This window comes from Anarrhichthys ocellatus, unplaced genomic scaffold (assembly GCF_004355925.1).
Source record: "Anarrhichthys ocellatus isolate YVR2014 unplaced genomic scaffold, GSC_Weel_1.0 scaffold24, whole genome shotgun sequence".
Lineage (NCBI taxonomy): Eukaryota > Metazoa > Chordata > Actinopteri > Perciformes > Anarhichadidae > Anarrhichthys > Anarrhichthys ocellatus.
In genome coordinates, this window is record NW_022280054.1 from 5,325,761 (window position 1) to 5,347,018 (window position 21,258).

At 41.4% G+C, this 21,258-nt stretch overlaps 3 protein-coding genes across 4 annotated transcripts in view; 1 reads left to right on the forward strand and 2 right to left on the reverse strand.

Moving 5' to 3' along the window:
* The window catches only part of naalad2 (N-acetylated alpha-linked acidic dipeptidase 2), an 11,943-nt gene extending 4,402 nt beyond the window's left edge, over positions 1-7,541 (forward strand). The window contains exons 7-21 of one of the 2 annotated variants that reach the window (XM_031860487.1): positions 51-156; positions 250-343; positions 807-902; positions 1,642-1,727; positions 2,153-2,272; positions 2,538-2,620; positions 2,695-2,758; positions 2,853-2,920; positions 3,083-3,174; positions 3,549-3,639; positions 3,935-4,199; positions 4,341-4,422; positions 4,601-4,693; positions 4,969-5,048; positions 6,062-6,153. In XM_031860487.1, the coding sequence (XP_031716347.1) occupies positions 51-156; positions 250-343; positions 807-902; positions 1,642-1,727; positions 2,153-2,272; positions 2,538-2,620; positions 2,695-2,758; positions 2,853-2,920; positions 3,083-3,174; positions 3,549-3,639; positions 3,935-4,199; positions 4,341-4,422; positions 4,601-4,693; positions 4,969-5,048; positions 6,062-6,069 (1,428 nt within the window). In that variant the 3' untranslated portion in view covers positions 6,070-6,153. Of the gene's footprint in view, positions 1-50; positions 157-249; positions 344-806; positions 903-1,641; positions 1,728-2,152; positions 2,273-2,537; positions 2,621-2,694; positions 2,759-2,852; positions 2,921-3,082; positions 3,175-3,548; positions 3,640-3,934; positions 4,200-4,340; positions 4,423-4,600; positions 4,694-4,968; positions 5,049-6,061 lie in introns of both variants that reach the window. The other variant, XM_031860486.1, reaches the window with a different exon arrangement.
* Positions 7,542-7,987: 446 nt separating this feature from the next.
* On the reverse strand, positions 7,988-15,337 carry nlrc3l (NLR family, CARD domain containing 3-like). Its single transcript, XM_031860516.1, has 12 exons — positions 14,978-15,337; positions 14,448-14,645; positions 14,238-14,330; positions 13,908-14,085; positions 13,518-13,665; positions 13,182-13,274; positions 12,646-13,004; positions 12,348-12,557; positions 11,815-11,990; positions 11,366-11,639; positions 10,651-10,866; positions 7,988-10,387 (listed from the first exon to the last, which is right to left on the reverse strand). The coding sequence occupies exons 1-12, from the start codon at positions 15,001-15,003 to the stop codon at positions 10,001-10,003; spliced, it is 2,358 nt and encodes a 785-aa protein (XP_031716376.1). The 5' UTR covers positions 15,004-15,337; the 3' UTR covers positions 7,988-10,000.
* A 997-nt stretch (positions 15,338-16,334) lies between these two features.
* LOC116390657 (nuclear mitotic apparatus protein 1) overlaps positions 16,335-21,258 on the reverse strand; it is a 10,100-nt gene continuing 5,176 nt past the window's right edge. The window contains 11 exon segments of the mRNA XM_031860543.1: positions 16,335-16,536; positions 17,275-17,556; positions 17,715-17,810; positions 18,184-18,450; positions 18,556-18,692; positions 18,872-19,067; positions 19,481-19,586; positions 19,972-20,109; positions 20,268-20,458; positions 20,607-20,816; positions 21,036-21,258. The exon segment at positions 21,036-21,258 is cut by the window's right edge and continues 4 nt beyond it. Of these exon segments, the coding sequence (XP_031716403.1) occupies positions 16,513-16,536; positions 17,275-17,556; positions 17,715-17,810; positions 18,184-18,450; positions 18,556-18,692; positions 18,872-19,067; positions 19,481-19,586; positions 19,972-20,109; positions 20,268-20,458; positions 20,607-20,816; positions 21,036-21,258 (1,870 nt within the window). The 3' untranslated portion in view covers positions 16,335-16,512.

Sequence of the window (21,258 nt, forward strand, 5' to 3'; positions counted from 1 at the left end):
GTGTGTGTGTGTGTGTGTGTGTGTGTGTGTGTGTGTGTGTGTGTGTGTAGTCCTACCCTGATGGCTGGAACCTACCCGGCGGAGGAGCTCAGAGAGGAAATGTTCTCAACCTGAATGGAGCAGGAGACCCACTCACACCCGGGTACCCCGCTAAGGGTGTGTATCTCTGCGTGCTTATACATGTGAGCCTGTATGAGTGTTAACATGTGTGTGAGTTTATTTAACATAGTATTGTCTGCTCTCTTTCAGAATATACCTACAGATTGAGCCTTGAGGACGGAGTGGGTCTTCCCAAGATTCCTGTACATCCAATTGGCTACCATGATGCATTTCACCTGCTGAAGTAAAGATATTTCTCTTTTCTTCTCGACACTTTTCCAAAATTCAATCATTCAATCATTCAGAGCAGTGCTATTTGGACAAAGCCTACAGCTACGCTAGCGGCTCTGTGAAGCTGACTTCAACATGCTAACGTGCACACGATGACTATGATAGGATGCAGATGATCGGGTAGCGTTCACCATAGTTTAGCCTGTTAGCATGCTAACATTTGGTAAATAATGTCACAAGCTTTGAAGGTGAAAACTGACCTGATGGTGGTGCTGGATGAAAAGCTATTACAATTCAATCGGTGGGGGACATGAATGTATTGGTGGCAATCTAACCAATAATTGTTGAGTTATTTCAGTCTGGACTACATCGGGCCTTGAAAACATCTTGATTTGAATCTCGAATTCAGTGCAAGAAACTACCATTTTAATAGGGGTCCTTAAATAAATTGGGCTGTTGATTTGTATTTTTTTCAGGAACATGGGAGGACAGATTCCACCCAACAACTGGAAAGGAACTCTTGATGTCTCCTACAGGATTGGTCCAGGCTTTACGGATGACTTCAAGAGCCAGTAAGTGTCTACATTCAGCTTTTATGTCCAGTTAAACAATGATTACTTGTGTCCACTTCACCTCGTTTTAAACTACTGTTTTCACAGTAAAACTCTCCACACCAGTTGATGGTCTCTCCTCTCCTGCTTCACTGCTGTCTGTTTAAAATGTCTCTCCACTTTTGTTGCTCTTTGTCTCTTTCTCAGCTTTAATGACCCAGTGGCAAGTAGCCAACTGGCATACAATGGAGGCACTTGTACTTCCTGTGTGTGAGAAACATACTGAGCACATCCAAACACAAACAAGCTGCACAAATTAAGGATATAGAACATCGCCTGTGTCTTTTTGTACATTAGAACTGTGGTGAACGTTTTGTGGATTTCTGAAGGAACAATCCCCAAATCAACAAATATAATAAACTGTTATTTTCTTACTTTGCCTTAATTATTTTCCTGTAGAAGTGAATTTTGAGCACCAAACACTTCCTAAAGAACCATTCTCTGCCTTCCTCTTCTCTATTCTACTTTGTCAATCTGTGTCTGTCATTGCTTGAGATGAACACAATGAACAGGCTGATATACATTGTAAAATCAAATAGAAAAATGCCATTCTTTTGTGAATGTTTTCAAATTCTGTTCACGTTAGTCATTTCCTGTCAAAGGGAACTCTATTGATCAGTTCCTCTGTTGTCTCTTTGTTTGTCACTGTATCTTTTTCTCTCCTGTGTGAATCCCCTCTTCCTTAACCTGTCTGTCTCAGGAAGGTGCGTATGAACATCCACACTAACAACCAGATAACCCGGATCTACAACGTCATTGGCAGGATTAGAGGAGCTCTGGAGCCAGGTATACAGTACCACAATCCAACCGGCTCTAATCCTTCATTAAAGCTTTCAGCAACAATGGACACATAACCAACACATGTGTGTAACACTAATAATGACAGTCTGGACACTAATACTGAGATAATCATAATAAAAGGATATAAAAGGGTGATGAGCTCATTTAAAGGCCTTTGGTCAGAAAATGTTGCAATTTCTTTTTTTTTAAAGAAACATTCAGAAAAGCAAAACTTGCGTGGCTCAATGTATTTTATACGCTGCAGCTTTGAACAAAACTCGCAAGAAATACAATGTATCAGTCTATTTGAAAGAAAGAACTAATCGTGTGTTCAATACAGATTTAAAGACTAACGGTGTAAAGTTTGGATGGTAATTCTCATAATGTGTGCTGTTGTCTCTGTGTGTGTGTGTGTGTGTGTGTGTGTGTAGACAGGTATGTAATTCTGGGAGGGCACCGGGATGCCTGGGTGTTTGGAGGGATTGATCCCATGTCTGGTGCTGCCGTGGTCCACGAAGCAGTCAGGAGCTTTGGCTTGCTGCTTAGTAAAGGTACGTCTCTACAGGTGTTGATTGTGAATAATGGTGTCAATAGTGACTCAGTACTCAGTTAGTGTGTGTGTGTAGTCTCATCTCTGTTTGTGTCCACTCCAGGACATTGTCAGATTTATTTTTCTGCAAGGGGTGTACAGGTACCAGCATGCATGCGCTGGTCTGGTGTCCTTACAATGCCACTAAATCAAGGAGGTGTGTGTGTGTGTGTGTGTGTGTGTGTGTGTGTGTGTGTGTGTGTGTATGTATGTATGTATCTATGTAGGCTGGAGGCCTAGGAGGACTTTGATATTTGCCAGCTGGGATGCAGAGGAGTTTGGACTGCAGGGATCTACAGAATGGGCAGAGGTACACATAAACCGACCCATACACCCTCACAACACATGCACACACACACACACTGACCACACCCTTCTCTACAGGATAACGCCAAGCTGCTGCAGGAGAGAGCTGTGGCCTACGTCAACGCCGACTCTGCCATTGAGGGTGAGTGCGTATGAGTGCAGAGCTCAATATTCTCAATAAATAGTTAGTTTGGATGTAACACGACTGTGTGGATGTATATCTATTTGAATTCCAGGCATGTACACGCTGAGGGTTGACTGCACTCCATCGCTACACACTTTGGTGTACGACCTCACTAAGCAGGTGAGCAGACATATACACACAAAAATAATGGTGCAATTTGAAATTGATTTGAGCAAATTAATTTGTTCTTTTACTCTCAATCTTAAGCTGTATTCCTGTCTTTTCCTCCCTGTCTTTCTCTCTGTCTTGCCTCTTTCCCTTTCTTTCTCTGTTTGCGTGTAGATAGCCAGTCCAGAAGAAGGAGAGGAGGGAGTTTCTCTGTATGAGAGTTGGCACAAGAGGGACAACTGGACAGATGACCGTGATGCACCCAGGTACAAAGTCAGAGCCAGGGTGTACACAAACTAACAACAGAACCAACAATAAAAGACAAAACAGGTCAAGGAAAACTAAAATTCAGCAGCCACGAGAACAACGCTGCAATCAGAAGTTAGTAGAAGACAAGACAATAAGATGATTACTAATTCTTCAATGCAACTGTTTGAGAAATATTGCAGTTTTGATGCAACTATGCAATGATGTAAAGAGACTATTGAAAAGCATTAACTCCACTATCTCGTGTCTCTGTGTGGCATTGTGTTTAAAACAAGTTTTGAATGTAACGTTTGTTAGCCAATCAGTCAAATGATGCAGAAATGAATGAAACAAATCACAAAATCAGTCTGTCCTCCACTCTGGTGTGCTGTAGGATCAGTAAACTCGGGTCGGGCAGTGATTTTGAGGCCTATTTCATCCGTCTGGGAATTGCTGCAGCCAGAGCCAGATACACCAAGAACAAGGTCAGACACGCTGCACTCACAGAATGATCATTGTTATACTATATTGCTGTGTATGCTAAATAATATCTTAGTGTGTCTGTTCGTATTGTGAGCATACAACGCGGTGCATTTTATCAGTTTTAATGTTTATGATACTTGTGAAACTTAGAATACTATAATTAAAGTGATTTCTGTGTAATTTAAATGTTGAGTTAAAGTTAGAGCACAAGGAGATTGAGTATATCTCTATAGTAAAGGTTACTGTAAGCCTCTGTGTTGTCAGTGTAACGCATTGAAATGTCCTCTGTGCATTTAGAAAACAGAGCGGTACAGCAGCTATCCAGTCTATCACAGTGTGTATGAAACCTTTGAGATAGTGGAGAAGTTTTACGACCCCACCTTCAAGAGGCTTCGGGCGGTGGCCCAGGTGAGAGGTGGGCTTGTCTTCCAATTGGCCGATTCCCAGCTGCTCCCTCTCGACGTCAACCAGTATGCAGACTCACTGGTGAAGTACGCACAGAGCATCGCACAGCTGGCACAGACGCACCCAGAGGAGATGAAGATGTACGAGGTGTCGTTTGGTGAGTTGATTTTGGTCACTGTGTGCTCGGACTATGGTAATTATATATCAAGTTTAACTGAAGTTGAAATGTTTGAATGATAAAGACAACCCGCTGACTTTTAACAATAATAATTCAATAATTGTTTTCCTATATTTTCAGATTCCTTGTTTTCGGCTGCGGAAAACTTCAGCGTTGCAGCCAGGGACTTCCATGAGCGCCTGCAGACTCTCAACAGAGCAGAGTACGAGTGTAACAATAACATTTCATATGTTTTAGGTGTCCAAACAAATGCTGAAATATGAAAAAAATGTTTGTCCTTCATATTTAAATATGAGGGGAGGTGGTAAAAAAAAAAGTGGCCACTAAATTCAGTCTAGCCAAGTGTGTGACCGGCATTTTTCTGTGAATGTGCGCATCAGTCCTCTGCAGGTACGTGTCATGAATGATCAGCTCATGTATCTGGAGAGAGCCTTCATTGACCCCCTGGGCTTACCTGGCAGACCCTTCTACAGGTTAGTCTCACACACACACGCACACACACACACACACACACACACACACACACACACACACACACACAACTTGAGTACTATGACCACTAAATGGCATTGTGCTCTGCATTTTACTTTGAATGGGCAGTACAGGTAATTCCTAAAATTGCTTGCATGTCTTTAAATGTTCTATGTCAAAAAAATTACATTTTTAAATATTTGTTGCATTCATGATATTTAAATATTGATATTACAGTCATAACCAGACCGTTGCACGTTTACTCACGTGTGCACAGGCAAGAGACAAGGACGACGCAAATTAAGTTGTTTGACTGCGGGGTGAAAGGTTCAACTATCCCATCAACATCAAACAAATGTGAGAACTGATTCAACTGACAAAGAACCAGATGAACCTCTACAAAAAACGAAAAGGAAATTTGGGAAGTCTCGGGAGACAAAGTATCCCGCTATCTTTGTGCTGGACGCAAAGTTTTACTGCAAAGTATTTACAACACCTCCGTGAGTGACCCATGTCCACTAGTTGAAGGTAGCACATTCTCAGAACCACAGGGTTATAAAAGCACTCCCACTCTCTCACCCACTTTTAATTTAAGCATAGTTGAGCTCTTTTTTATCAGCAGACCTAGTTTTTGCAGCTGACTCAAAGCAGACTGTGGGAACGACTTGTTTATCATATGAGAGAGGTAGATAAAGCCACACAGGGTATATAGCATTATCTTTCAAACTGCATGTCCCATGATGTGTATCTGTGCTTTGCAGCATTACTCTTCCCAAGTTCACATTTTCTCCTGAATTAAAGCCAAGCTTACATTCCTTTAATCAACCTATGATACATACTCCACAATAAAAAAGCATAGGCTCTCAATTCCTTCTGTTGTCTTCTTCTGACACACATGTCTAAACCCTTTAGATTTGGGTTTCCCTACTTTTCATTGACCTGGTTTCTTTGCTACAGATTACTCTCACTCTATTTATAAATATTTGCAATTATATCTTAAGTAGTAATTACTAGCTGCAGTGTCTTTATTTGGCCCAATCAGGTGACTTAAATTTGACTCTATGATTGAAATTCTTGGCTTGACATTGGCTGCAGACCCATCAAAGCAGATTTGTAAGGTTCTGATCTAGACTGGATTGAATCGATAAGAACCATCCTGCATAACTGAAACTGATACTGTTGGCGCTTCATGTAAGCCTGTTTGCAGATTTAATATAAAACAATTTAAATAGTTCATAATCATGCCTAATACACGTGTAGTGCCTTACCACTAACACTTTTGAGCTTTTTTTTAAAACACCAAAATATAGAATCTGTAATACCTCCAGTACATTCCTTAACGTGGCCACGCCCCCTCTTCTCTGTTTCAGGCATGTGATTTTTGCTCCCAGCAGCCATAATAAATATGCAGGGGTGTCTTTCCCTGGAATCTATGATGCATTGTTTGACATCAAGAACTCAGCTGATCCGGAGAAGGCCTGGGACGAAGTCAAGCATCAAATCAGCATCGCAGCATTCACCGTTCATGCTGCTGCCATGACATTAACACCACCTGCATGAAGCAGGCACAAACAGTCTAAAGCCATGTGACTGAGCCATCTATTGATAATTATGTTGTATAACGACAGAATGTGAAGAGAGGGAATACAAACACACACACACACACACACACAGATGGACAATCCCTGTCATGTTTCAAGATCGTCCAGAGCTCAGTGATACAGTGAATATCTGGGGGCCATTACCAGAATACAACTTTATCATTTTTAATGTGAATAAAATAATAATGTATGTTTCAGTATTTTTTTTCAGTAATTTTTTAAATAATAGTCTCAGTCTACAAGGGAGCCAAATGAAATAAATCTATTCTTCGTATGTGGGCAAAAAAACAACTGAAATCATGTCCATGTTGGTCTGAGAAAAATCAACGACCCTGTTTTATTTACATCCATGTTGATATTTGTTGTTATAAATCGCTTCCTTTAATTTCTTTAAAGGTTTTCTAAACAATATTCACAAGAGCAATGTCCTCATGTGGCAAGTAAGCTGAACAGTTGAAGATGAAGCTGGGCTCTTTTGCTAGCACACAGCTCTACTTTTAAAAACACAACTACAGTGGATTTGTTTTGAAGATGTTAGTATTTTTTTTTTACTTGTTTTTATTAACATTTAGCAATATACATAATCCACTAAACAGATGTGTCAAACCTGTTGTCTAAGTGCTGCAGCTCTGTTTCTTGTGATTCTTCATTTTTTTTTGTTGATTTTTCAATTTCAGGATTAAAACATTAACTTTATTTCGTGGTTTATGAGGAGAGGCCAGTAAAGACCATACATTTGCCACAGTGGTTTTAGTTTTATACCACCATAGGAGGGTGCCAGAGTCAGAACTTTTCAAACACATGGTGGCTTTAAATCTCCTCTTAAACCGTTCTTTTATCTAAGAACTTGGTTTAACTGTTACTAAAAGGTAAGATATTCACTTACGTCCTATTAACGGGTTCTTTATCTTCCTCAAACACAACACTGGGCACCTGAAACTACCAGAGACATTCACCAGAGTTATATGGACATGTAAAGGGGTGCATGTATGTGAGAGGATATGTGAGAGAGGTGGTGTGTGTCTATCTGCTGTGTGGACTAGTGCCCATATAAACATAATGAGCCAGCATGTTTCTCTCAGTTAGCACTACATTACTGTGGGAATGAAGAAAATGTATTTAAAGTGACTGAATAACAGTTGAATGAGCCAGTTAAATATTGGGTAACAATTTAAAAAGATTACAATTAATTATGTAAAAGTAAAATGTGATAACTATATTCAATGTGTTGAAAGATGTTTTCATGGAAAGTGTCGGGATAGTAAACCTGACAACAGTTGTTTTGTTATTTCATAATATCCAAATCAGATGTAGATACTATGAACTATCTCACTGTGAGCTGTTTTACACTAGGTTCATGGAGAGACACTGCAAAATAAAGGCTATTGCTGCCATCTGATGGCCACTTACAGGAGTGCAGCTTTTGTTGGTTATACTATCAGCGATACATCTTTATTCTCATTTAGTTTAAACATTAAATGATGCGATACACCAATGCTCAATGCCGGTAGATTACATATGAGGTCATTAACATCAGACTACAGTAGAGAATCCAGCCTGCAAAGATACATTTATTTGTCATGTGGGTTTTTCAGGTCCTGCATGGGTGTGGTTGTTTTTTTTTTTGCATGAAGATGCAGGTTTCCAGTTTTACGAGGAAGCTGGATTGGTGCCCTGGAGCACTGCTGCAGTAACAACTCCTGCCTGGTTCAAATCACCAACTGCACAGTGCAGAGCGCAGTGAACTCTGTCCTGCAAAATCAGACGGGCTTGGAAAAAGTGGTGTGGAGCGGTCCATCTTTGGCAGCGTCAGCGTCCCCTGGAAGTGGATTTTAAGTGGAACAGCAGCTTTGGACAACCACTGCGGAAAGATCATCCTGATAGAAGATGAATTCAGATTGCTGGACAGCGACTGCCATGAGGAGCTACCTTTTATCTGCCATGGGAAACTTGTTTAACACCCTCTCTGGCATGAAATTGTTTATCAAATTCGTGTATTTTTTAAATTTTAGGTTTAAATGAAAGGCCTTGCCATAAATAGGTCACCACTGGGGACCAATGTGTGAAAACTGTTTGTGTGTTCCAGGTTAAAAGCAGAGTGTTCTGTCTCCTTTATATCCTGCAGGTTCTAAATAAAGACTAGATGGGGATCTGGAAACTACAAGGGTCATTTACACCATTACTTTCATTGAATATTTTGGGCTACTGATTTTTGCATCCTCTTTCAAATAACTGACTGATGTGCTTTTCTTCCCTGTAAAACCAATTTTGTAAGTAATGTAATGTAGGTTCATCGTTATCATTCATCCAATAAAAAACACATTCTCACCCACTTCTCTCCATATTTTGGTTTATACATGCTTAATAATAATAATGCCAAGCGCCAACAACTTGTGTACACACACACACACACACACACACACACACACACACACTGCTGAGCAGCCAGCTTGATGAGTTTACCTTTGTGTTTTAGCACGATTGTATGAAGTGTATTATTAAGTATACAACTTTGAGCACTATGCTTGTATAACGTTACCTCGCCGCTTGTTTTTGAGTTTGGATGAAGTCTGTTTTTTATCGACGCTTTACAGCATTCGTATTCATCAATCAAACACTACAGAGTATTACTACTACTGAGTGCATTGCTCTAGTTACCTCTGTGTCAGGTGTTATAAAACAAATACACACAAATGCAAAAAGATTCAGAACCACCACATCTTTTGTATTGACGCAGATAAGGTAGAGAGAATGATCAATTAAAAAATTCAGCGAGTACAAAAAGCATATATGGACACATAAGCAGACACGTGCACACACACTGTGATTTAAAGCTGAACCTATTTAAAGTTACTACAAGGAACTTTAGAGTGGTTTTCAAACTGTCTCAGATTAGTACTGATGCCTCTCCATGACCTTCATAAGTAAACAAAGACCATCAGCGAGAATATTGGCTATTTCTATAAAGTTATTCTTAATGCTCGTCATCGGGTCTGATTCCCCTGCAAAACCAGACCCACTGCAAGGAAGAGAGGCACATTTTAAAACTCACATACACACCTCTCAGTGACAAAATGTGAAATCTGAGGGGCCTCTGTGTGGCCTCCGTCAATCTAAATAATAGTGGTGTGTTGGCACTAATGGTTAAATGTTGGATATGAACAGATCAGGCACATTGGTTTCATATCACAATGTAGTATGAGGGTTACTCTGAATCAACAAAGTCACACGTCTTCCAAGTGTCATCACATCTTCTGCTCAGTTTACATTTCAACAACTCTCTAAACAGCACACGTCTTCTTTTGTCTCTCCGATCTGTTTGGTGGACGAGAACCCAGACCAACGTATCTGAATAAAACATTCACAGCTGGATAAATTAAAATCCAGAATGCCTTTTGATTAGTGCTCATTGTAAGACATAAGTGACATAATTAAGTATTGCATAAGCTCCGCTGTACTAGAATGCATAGAAAAACAGTTGAATGTGTCTGGTGCAGCAGGAACATTACCGACACAGAAAGCCAAGGTCTATCGTTATCAAAGCTTAAATGACACAGACTGGAACACGTCACCGTTGAGTGTTTTGAGCGTCACGCTTTAATCACTTATGGATTCAAGGTTTAAATAACGGAGCTGTAACGGTGCCCTTCTTTCCTCCATCATATCCTTAAAGTGACTCTGATTATCACGATGCGATCTAACCCCGACTCACTCATCCTTCTGGATCATTTCTCTAAGGCACTCCTTTAAGTTCTCCACGCGGTTTTCTTCAGCAGTCAGTATTGTTTGTTCAAGCAGCCGCTGCACATCATCCAGTCCGGCCACCTTCGGCGCGCGGTGGCTGTAGAGACACCCCCGCATTAGACTGTCGTGACAGTCCGGATTGAGCATGCCGCACAGGAAGCGCAGGAACATGTCGTAGTGTCCCGGCGGGGAGGCGAGGGTCCGCGCCAAGGCACACTGGACCAGGCCCACTGCGGATTTGGTCTGGTCCTTGGATGCGAAGAGCTTGGGCTTGTGCAACAACGCCGTGTCCAGAACGTTCTTGCACTCTGAGCGAAACATTGTGAAGACGTACAGAGCGGCAATGAACTCCTGGAGGAGAGAAGACGGGGGGAGACTTTTAGGGTGAATCTTTAGGGGTGTCCTGGTGGCCGAAGGGCCGGTGTCTAGTAGGTGGATTTCGAGCGGCAGCAGCATGATTTTTCTAATGTTTTTAAACATTTTCTTCTTTTCTTTAAGTTCTTATCTTGAGTCCCTGTTTTAATTGTTACATTATCTGTTATTATCTGCAGCGTAAAAAGAAAGGTATAACAGAATATTGAGACTTGAGTACCGTGAGATGGAAAGAGTTTTACCTGAAAGCTGAAGTGCAGGAAGCAGTACGTCCTCTTCCTGTCTGAGGCTGCACTGGGGAGCTCAGTGCAGAGGCCGGAGAACACCGTCACATCCGTCACCTTCATACCGAACTCCTTCACATCCTCTTCAAAGAACACGCCGGTGTTCCTCTCCAGCATCTTTAAGGCCATCTTGCCGATCTTATTGAGCTGGTTGTTTTCATCAGTGCCCCATTTCTGAGTGCAGAGAGAACATCGAAATGACGAAGTATGACGTTAAATTTGCTTCTTGACAAATTACTCTTTTGTTATTTTTGAACAATTCAGTCTTTCAAGCTCCATTTTTGATTTTGTTGATACTATATCATCAGGTGTTCAAAGCTTGGCGTAATTGTTGAGGCAGAAGTTATAATACAGTCTGAAAATGATAAGCTTCATAAATATATTTATTTTAGGTCAATTGCATCAGACTGCATGAGATGGTACAAGTGTCCATGATGTGGAATCCCGCTAATTCAAATTTTAACTATTAGTCCGCTCGTAAAAAGTAAATTACAAAATATTAATTGCATTCTATTACCAAATAAATAAAATGAAAGGTTGATGAAGAAAATGTGCGGCACCATAACTTTTTTTACCGTTTTACTTTCATACTTAAAAAGAATATTTTATGGGATAGTCACCGGGAACTACGACGTAACTTATACAATCAAAGACACCGACAAGTGCTCGTTACCAGATCATTCTCCGGCAGTCCGTAGTAGTACTCCATGTTGCGATTGGTCTGGAAAATCAGAATGCTGCCATGGAAGGGCGTCAGCCTGGGGGGGTGCACCCCATAGTCACGGTATTTGTAGCAGCGCTCGAACACCGTGGCCACCATCCAGCAAACTAACGGGTGTCGAGCTAGTATGCGGAGCGATGGGAGGCGCTTGTAATGTGCCAAGATATTACTCGTTAGCTCTGCATTGCAGAAGCGGATGCTCAGGAATTCATCTACCTTCTCGTCACTGGAGGAAAGAGGGACAAAAACAAAAAGACAACTGGACTGAAACAGAGAAGTTGAAATGAATTTAACTTATTAAATTATATTAGTGAACATAATCAAACATTAACAGGATGGTATAACACAATGCTAAAAACAGCAGAAAATACAATAACAAAAGTAAATTAAGACACACACACCTAAAGCTCTGTAATTCTGTGACAACGTCTATGTATTGAGATGGTATTTGTGAGACAGCGGCCTGTCTCCCCAGGATCCAGACGCGGGCGCCACGAAGCACAGTACCCCGGATGATATTTACTATCAGGACGTCAGGATGTGCTTGGGTGTAGTTGTCGTTTATCACAGGAGCATTCTGTGGAGAAAGACACATATATATATATATATCCATCAGTTTCTGGTACGGGTGCGCCGGTCAGGATTTTTGGGGCAGATCACAGATCGCTGGAAGTAGTATCGCCCAATCCGATCACGGCTGATTATCGGTGGCCGATCAATCGGAGCACTCGTGTTTGATTTGTTAGATTAGGAACAAATAAGTAGACTTTGAAACATGCCTGGATTGCTCAGTAGACCATTGCTTATTTTCAAAAACTGCCAATTGATTAAGAGATTCGTTATATTGTTAATTGTAGTTATAATTCAGGCTCTAGATTTCTTTTACTGTCACAAATGTGAATGGGTCTCAGGTGTATGTGTGCAGATGGGATACCTGCCAGTCCAGCGAGGCTTGGTAACAATCAAATGAGTCCATTATGATGAGAAATTTACAGTCTTCCTCCTCCAGGTGTTTCAAGTCTTTGCACTCAGGATTATGGTATTGTATCAGTTCCACGACGGACGACTTCTGTGAAAGAGCAAGCTCTTTTTTCCGCAGGAGCCAGAAGGTTCGGAATGAAAGTTTGATGACAAACTGCAGATCCTTAGAAAAACATGGACAGGAAAATGATGTCAGTGACACAAAAAAATAGTCAAAAAAACAAAAACGTAACTTTTGTTATTTGATTCACTTTATTGGCCTTTAGTTCCGCCCAATCCAGGGAGACTCTCCCGACAGAGACGGTCAGACCGATTCCTGGAATCCCAGTGGTCACCACCGTCCTCACCGGCTTGCCGTCACCCGTCTTTAGTCGGAACAGATTGTTCAAGCCCACGAAGGTGTCGGCAGTGGGGACCTGGAGAGTTGACGGACTCATGGGACTCCTCCCATACTCGTGGGAGGGGTCAACTCCTCCGTAACCACGGGTGGTAACATGGGGCTCGACGTAGATGTTATCGAGGAGATTCTGCCTTCCGGCTCGAACGACCCCCTCGCGGATGATTTGGTGTTTTTCTATCAAATACTGCTTCAGGCGATAACGGATCAGCGCTGGTGGTGGAGAGAGAGAATGAGGAAAGTTACAAAAAAAAAACGACATGTGGTCTGGCATCTGGATCTCCCACTGGAAGAACAATCTACCTGCAACACCACCTCTCTGCCTAGTTATAATAGTCTCATCAAACCAATACTAGACTGTGTGTTGAGATCAAACCAGAGTTTACTTGCCTCTCTTGCAGCTATTCCTCAGTTCCTCTGCCTCTGGTTTCTTGGCGATATTTTCTAGGGTATTTATTGTATGCAACAGGGAACGATCCTGGCCTGCAGAACAGAATTACAATAAAACAAAAATAAAAACAGTGAGGAATCACTAACGGCACATTGGTCCATGTGTACTTATCATTATAAACACATTTTACCGTTAATGAAACAATAATTATTCCAGCTGCTAGATTTCCTGTTTACAGTTGTCTTACAGCTAAACTCTACTTCTTAAACAATCTAGCTCACAAAGCGTTCCCTTCACAGCTTCACACTGTTTGTACTACAGCGGTGTTTTCTTACCAAGCATCTCCAGGCTCCTGTCCACAAAATCAAGAAGGTCTCCCTCCATCACCTGTGGCAGGGACATCTTTGGTTCCCACTGGTAAAACGACACCTTAAATTTGAGTAAGTCGTCACTGGTGAGCCCCGTCAAAACATTCTGGATGCTCTGTAGACAGAGAGAAGGGCGTAAAAACACACGTTAACATGTTGATGGGGGCACCTTTTGGGTCATATCAAGTAAATGTCACAATTACATTATTGTTGTGTTATTAGGATGTATCACAATCAAAGAAACGACTAAGTTGAAATGCATCATCAGGTCAAACAAAGTCCTGAGAACAGAGCAAAAAACAACGACTTCTGTTAAGAAAGGAGAATATTATATTATATATTAGGCATCACACCAACCTTGAATATGTGGGGCAGGTCCTGCTCTGGGTGTAGTCTACCTGGCTGGCCGTTCTCATCCTGCATTTCGTCTTCCGGTTCAACAGGCTCAGGTGGTTCAGGGGAATTAGCTATCAAAATTTCATCTGCATCCTCCTCCTCATCGTCGGGTTCTGAGAAATCCCCCAGATCAGAAGACCTGACAGACACACCAGGAAGAACAGTTAAGAAAGAGCACTGCAAATATCCTCCAAGGATCACCATGATGCTTTGTCACGTTTTTGATTTTGTGTGTGTGTGTGTGTGTGTGTGTGTGTGTGTGTGTGTGTGTGTGTGTGTGTGTGTGTCCACCTGGTGTCAATGACCACAGCTCCCGGTGGTCTAGTCTGCTGCGTGGTCATGGTGTAGAGGGTCTCTGGAGACGCTGAGCGAATCATCTGCAACCTGGCAAAAAGATGAGGGACAACAGCCCCCTTGGTGAGACCAGGTTATCTGTGGTACAATGGCCAACCACAAAAACACCTGGTTGATGCTTAAATATTAAACGAAGAGACACAGTACCCTGTCCCGTCATGAGCAGTCGATGCAGGTAGCGCCATTGGAAACAGGAAAGAGAAGGAGACCTTGTCAGCCTCTTCCATTTTTTCCTCCTCCTCCATCACATCATCGTCACTCTTCATTGAACCATAGCTGGAGGGAGGCCTCTTCATCTTCTCCTCCTTCTCCTCATCTTCCTCTGAATTCTCCTGCCTAAAAATCCTGAGGGGACGAAAAGCAGGTGTTCAAATGTGAGGTATGTGACACAGTTTTTTAAATTAGTTTGATAGGTTATTAATTGCCAACTGGGCTACATGTCAAAAATAATACATATGGACAATATGAAAAGTTAGGTCAATCAAAGACCAAGTAGTTGAACAAGATGTGACACATTTGGGCCATACGTGACAGTTGAACGCACGTGGGTGTGACAAACCTAACGTCAACCGACGGAAGTAACTTTGCTTGTGAAACGTCTCCTTAAAGTGACAGAGAATTAAAGATGGCAGGTGAACTCCTCTCCTGCTGCCAAAGAGCTGTGCGACAACACCCACCTTTCCACTTCAGTGTCCGGGTCCATCTCTCCGGCAGCAATACACTCAAACACACGAGCTGTAGAATGGATTTATGTAAATCCTACGTGTCGCAATAACTTTAACGTGCGTTACATCCAAAAGACGTTAATACAACGTGCGAACGCTACTGTAAAATAAAGGTTGTTGGTTATGCTAACGTTTATACTTAAGATAACATGTTTATGAATAAATGGCCACGTCAGAAATTAACGTTTACTAGCAAATAATGAATATAAATAAAATAATCTATAAACTGTAAGGCTATATGAGCCAGCCGTCGGTTTTTAAGTTATTTCCTCTTCGTTGTCAGCTCCAACTTTCGGTTCCTGCTCATTTTGTGTTTCGCCAATAACAGTATGACTTCCGGTCCACTTCAAAATAAAAGCATTATCTCGACAAACGTCAATCCACAAGCAGTCGGCACAAGAATGCGTCACATGACTCATCCTGGCATATTCTTCACGCAAACATGGTCTAATGTGTGCATATACATGAAATATATACTCAAACTATACTGTGTGATGGGAGCATTTTTGTCAAAGAATCCTTGCTGATTGCTAAGGCACAAACGAAATACTCAGTTTTGCATGTACTTTATCTTCATGTTGTCATAATGTAGTTGTCCAATTTATAAGTAGAAAAACCTTTAGGCGCTCAAAGTTAGCCAAATTGTACATTGTACGGTGAATTGACAGTTACTTCACTTCAAAATCCCCCTTTACTTTCGATGCATATAGCAGATATCAAATTACTTACACACCAAACTAATCATTGTACAATATTAAAAGTTCCATCAGACTGCATGGCCTATTCTACAAGGTACGACGGTGAAATATGCATGCTAGAACTACAAAACAAAATATTTTCCTTTTATTCTGAAGGTGTTAATGCGCATACCGGAAGTCTAAGAGTTGCTCAATAGTCAGGAACTCGGGCGATAAAAGCATGGATGCATTATAAAAAGATTAAGATTAGAGTACACCCATGGCTGAAATAAACAGCACTATTCTACAAAGGTTTACACGGATTGTAATTGTTGAATTATGGATGAATCAGTCATGTTCTTGGAAACACACTGAACATCCGTGTCTCCACTGTTCAACTTCTAAACATGTAGATCAATACAATTTTGTATTTGTAGCCTATCAGATATCAAAATCCATCTTTGTTACAAGCAATGGTGTCTGAAAATGTTGATGCCGTGACAGATATGTGTATAAAATAATGAGGTGAAGCTCTGGACCATCCATGGACTCCAAGAACTGGTAAAGGCTCAACTAGCAGGCTTTCACACAATGGGACATTTAAAATCGTTTTATTAACAAACATGTAAATATAATACAGAGGAAATAAAAGTAGATTAAGACAAGATTGTAAAAAGCCCCGATTATAAAAAGCCCTGAAGGACAGCAACAAAAAAAACATCAGGGAGTGAAAAAAAAAAAAAAAAAAAAAAAAAAAGTATAATCAAGTAGAACCGTAGACGATTATGAATCCAATTTGGGAAGTTGTCCTCACACCTTCAACCTGCTCATCATCTGTGGAATAAAACAAAAATAATAATCTGATTAAACCAAAGCTCACAGAGAAACATGTTAAGACGATATTACATTAAGTAGAAGTGTAAATCACATGCTGTTAGTGTTGAGTGACAGATACACGTGGACACCCCGTAGGTTGTTATATAAATGAAAACACCGTGAGAACAAGCAGCCAGTGGAAAGAAGCAAACCGCCACTCACTAAATAAAAATCACTTTAATGACCTTTTAAGACTTCCAGCAACATTCTCTTCATTGACAGGTGCGTGTTTCTGAAAACAGTTACTGAGATGTAACAACTGAACACATTTAAAGCAAGATCTCTTTCACCATCATGTCGTTTTGTTTCATGAGTGAGATCGCTACTGAGGGACAGACAAATATAATCCATCTCCAGTCGTTTGGTAATTTTGCATTTATTAATTTGGTACAGTTTATTAGGTACACTTGTATATGTGCAGACAAAAAGGGTCGGTACTGTTACTGTAAAGTACCAATGAGGTAGTAAAAGAGCAAAGTTAATGGCACAGGTTTGACAACATTGGTACCAGAGCATCTCCACTACCTGCTGCTGTTGTTGTTGTTTGATTATGAGCTGATGGAGATTCTACGTCATACCTGCTGCCTCATATGCACTTCATCTAAACAGATTTCTCCACCCCTGCCACTCCACAACAATGATTATCTAAGTGTGGCCTGTAAAATTCAGAGTGGTTTTGTCTGTGAGAGTTATTACCTTGCGAGCACTAGCCGTCAGAGGAGACTTTGCAGACCTGCTGGTGGCTCTCTGGCCTTTAGAGGCCATCTGGGGTGACTTGGAGCCTCTGCCTGCTCGGACACTTCCTGAAGGCATGTTTTCCTGGCACTTGCGCGCAGATGTGCGAGCGGGCGACTTCTTAGAACTTTTGCCCGGGGATTTTCGGGTGGAGCTGCGCAGTTTGCTCAGCCCTTTCTTCAGGTAGTTGCCGTTTTTCGGGGTGTTCTCAATATTGAACATCATAGACTCCCTCCGATCAGCCTGAGAGAACAATAGAGGTGGAACTTAAATTTATACACGCAAAACATTATATGTACAATTGTGTTTAATTAAGACAACATGAATAAAATAAATTAGTCATCATCTTTGTTTTCAATTGACCAAATTATTCTTTGTGTGGGTGCGTGTGTTGGACTCACTGGACTGAGGGCAGGGCGAAGCTGAGAGCTTGAAGGTCCACTGATCTTGTTTTTGGGAGTGAGTGGACGTGGGAAGCAGCTGGCCTTCACCCTTTTCTGTCAGATGGAGAAAAGAGAAAGACAAGTCAAGAAAAAGACAGAGGGTTTCAGGAAGTTACATTTCAGATTCATGGTCATTTATTACCTTTATATCAACATAAAGAGTAAGCTTTCAGACTACCAATGAAATAAGAAACCAACACAGTAACAATAAGCATTATAAAAAAAGTCAATTTTAAATGCTAAACTAACAGTATTTATACCATCAATAACTATAAATTAAAGAAATCTAAGGAAAACATTAAAGTTGAAGAAAAATAATGTACAATTGTATGCTATAAAACATTCATCTACTGTGCTTTAGTCAAGCGCAGCCATGAGGTTACACTAGATGTAACAAATATTCCTGTGCATTCTAATGCGAACCGACCTCAGGTGAAGCGTGATGTACGGACAACGTCGATGCAGAGCGCTTTGTGCTGACAGTTTTTAACGGCAGCTGGTCCGGCATCAGGGACAGACGATGTGAACGAGTACTGGCAGCGGCACCCGAGTGTCCCGCCATGAAGGAGACCCGGTGGGAGGCTAGAGAGTCTTGCAGCTGGCCGGGCATCGTGGACGCCCGACGGATTGTGTCCGATGGGTCACCCATACGGAGTTCTTCGTCTGTGAAAAGGAATGTACTGCCACGGCAAGTCTAGGAGAACAGAGAAAGAGATTTCATAAAAAATAAGTATAATGTATATGTGTGACTGTATTCCCATCATGTTCAGTGTGTATGCAAGTGTCCCTCTCTACTAACATCAGACTCTACGGGGTAGCTGCTCTTTAGATGAGGAAGGCAGGCCATGTTCCTGGTCTGGAGCTCTGCAATCCTCCTCCAATCATCAGATCCGCCTTCCGGCTCGTTCTCTACCCCTGCACAGAACGTACTAGTGGCTGAAGATGTAGAAAAGAAAAAAAAAAAAAAAGAGTTACATACACACCAACTGTAATACCCATCTGGGATCAATCACCATGTATTAGTAACTAATTAGTAGATCGGCCCCCTAAATGTTGATGATCCAAAGTCTAATCACAATTTTGTCCCTTTTTTTTTTTAGATACATCACACTTACACTGTGAATGGAGTGTGCTGCGTCTGTAACCTGGAAGACCGATGAGCTGGTCGCTGGCAGCGCCGGTCATTCTGGCAGGTGTGTCAAACGACTCCAAAGCCACGGGTCGAGCAGAGTGGGAACTGGAGAGGTTTGGGTGGGAGCGAGCCGATGACAGACTGTAGAAAGTCTCATCTTCACCGCCGCCTGGGGTTTTCTACGATAACAGTTCAACAATCACTCAAAGGCTACAGTAATACTAGAGTGTGGAAATGTTTTTGAAAGGGCAAGTTTAAACCTTTGGGTTCAACCATTTGACTGCATCTTTACACTGCTGGAGTGTTCTGGGAGCAGTACTCCCAACAACATGAAAGGTACACAGAGCTCTTTAATTATAGTTACAGCAAGATGGTTAAAACCTACCACAACAATGTTAAAGATAACAAATTAAGAGTTGAATTTAAGAGTCAGCTGAACCCTCAAAAAACACAAATAATCCAATGTCATCATCATAATGACTGCATTTGAAAAATAGTGAGGAAGAACCCATTGTGATTATTCAAATGTAGCGTCTTCAACTGTGTGTGTTATTGTGAACATGCAGTAAGTGTGCAAGTGAGTGTCCTCCACCTTGGTCATGGTGATGTTAATAACCTGTGTGGTCCTGCGTCGTTTGACAGATGAAGATGGATTTTTCCGGGTTGAATCCAGTTCCATGTTGTGCTCTGTACCGGTCCTAGGCGATGACAAAGGAAACAAAGATCTCAATAAAAGAGTATGGAGAAAAGACAATGATTCTGGTTTCACTAAAATCTGGAAATTGTCTGTATAGACTACAGAGAAATGCCCAGGGATACGTTTAAAAATAAATTTAAAAATAGACAAATGAGTCTGTAACTTGAGTAATTCAGTATTAGTTTGTGCATGATTAAGGCCTGGAGCCTGGAGAAGGCTGAGTAAATATAAGCAATTCAAAGACACTCACGTCTGCAGTTAGTATACACTTTACTGAAAATTAATTTAGGGGAACTCTACAACACCCTCCACTCTCACTCACTCACTCATTGTAAACAATAAAACCTCCTAAAAAGGTGGCCATTATGTGAAACTGTGTGACGTACCTGTTGATCTGTCTGCTGTTTAAAGGTGTGAAATACAGGGTTTCCAGAGACTCTTCCTGTAGACCTCGACGTTTGGCTGCCAAGCGCTCTGAACTGCGAACAAGCGGTGTGCTCGACTCATCAGGCGCTGACAGTTTCCTGCAACGGTAAGAAAAAAAAACAGTATTGTGCGAGATTGCAAGCACAATATATTCCCACAATGCCTCCGATGTAAGATTTCTTCTCGTCTCTTCTTTACTTTGTTACGAGCACGGCCCTAAAAGAAGTCATGCTTACGTATCTGAGCGGTGCATTACCTTGTAGCGTTCAAAGAGTCTTCCAGAGAGCTCTGGTCCAGGCTGTCGGAGCTCTCGGATCTCTTTAGCTGTGCTCTCGTGTCATTACTTGAGGCAGCAAATGGGACCTCCAAATAACACAACTCGGTTGCACTTCTCTGGTTCCCATACATTTTATTCTGTTCCCGGAGGTTGTGGTCCGCAAAAGACAGCTAAAAGGAAAACAGATAAAAATGATAAAGATCAGCAGCAAAAAAAGTGCAATCAAACTGAACTATAAATGTTTTTTTTTACACTAATTTTAAAAAGAAATATTGTCTCTTTTCTCATTTTAAAAAAAAAAAAAAAAACAATACCAACCTGTGCCTCCAAACTGGCCACCCTGCTCAAAAGGGCCTTCTCATTAGTTTGGGCCTTGTCCAAATCCAGTTTAAGCAGCTCGTTTTCCACGGTAGTAGCCTTTACTTCTCGCTCTTTAACCTCCAAGGAATGCTTGAGTTCAACCACCTCCCCATGGCTGTCCTGGAGAAGCTGTTTCTTCCCATTGTAATGACTCACTGCCTTTTCCATCTGCGGTATTGTGACAATAAAAACATATTTCAGCATGAATCTCTGAGTCCAAACTAGTCATCCGACACCGAACAGACAGACCAACCAAGTATGCACAGGAAACTGCAGTGCAAACAATAAGTAACGAGCAGAAAGGAAAAGATCTCAAGCAATTTTTGACAGTATAGTTGTATTAAATAGAAGTACTGAAACCGAATTGTGTCATGTTATCTGACCAACCTGTGCCTTGTAGTGTTCTGCAGCCTCCGATTTAGCAGACAGCTGTTCCTGCAGGTCTCGCTTTAGCGTCTCAATGTCCTCTGTTTTTTCTCTCCCTTTCAAGAGTTTCTGTTTTTCCAGTTTTAAGAGTTCCGCCTGCGTCTTTAAACTTTGAATCTCTGAATGTAGCGATTCCAACTGCACTGAGCTGTCCGTCTTCAGCAGTGTCACCTGTTCCTCTTTA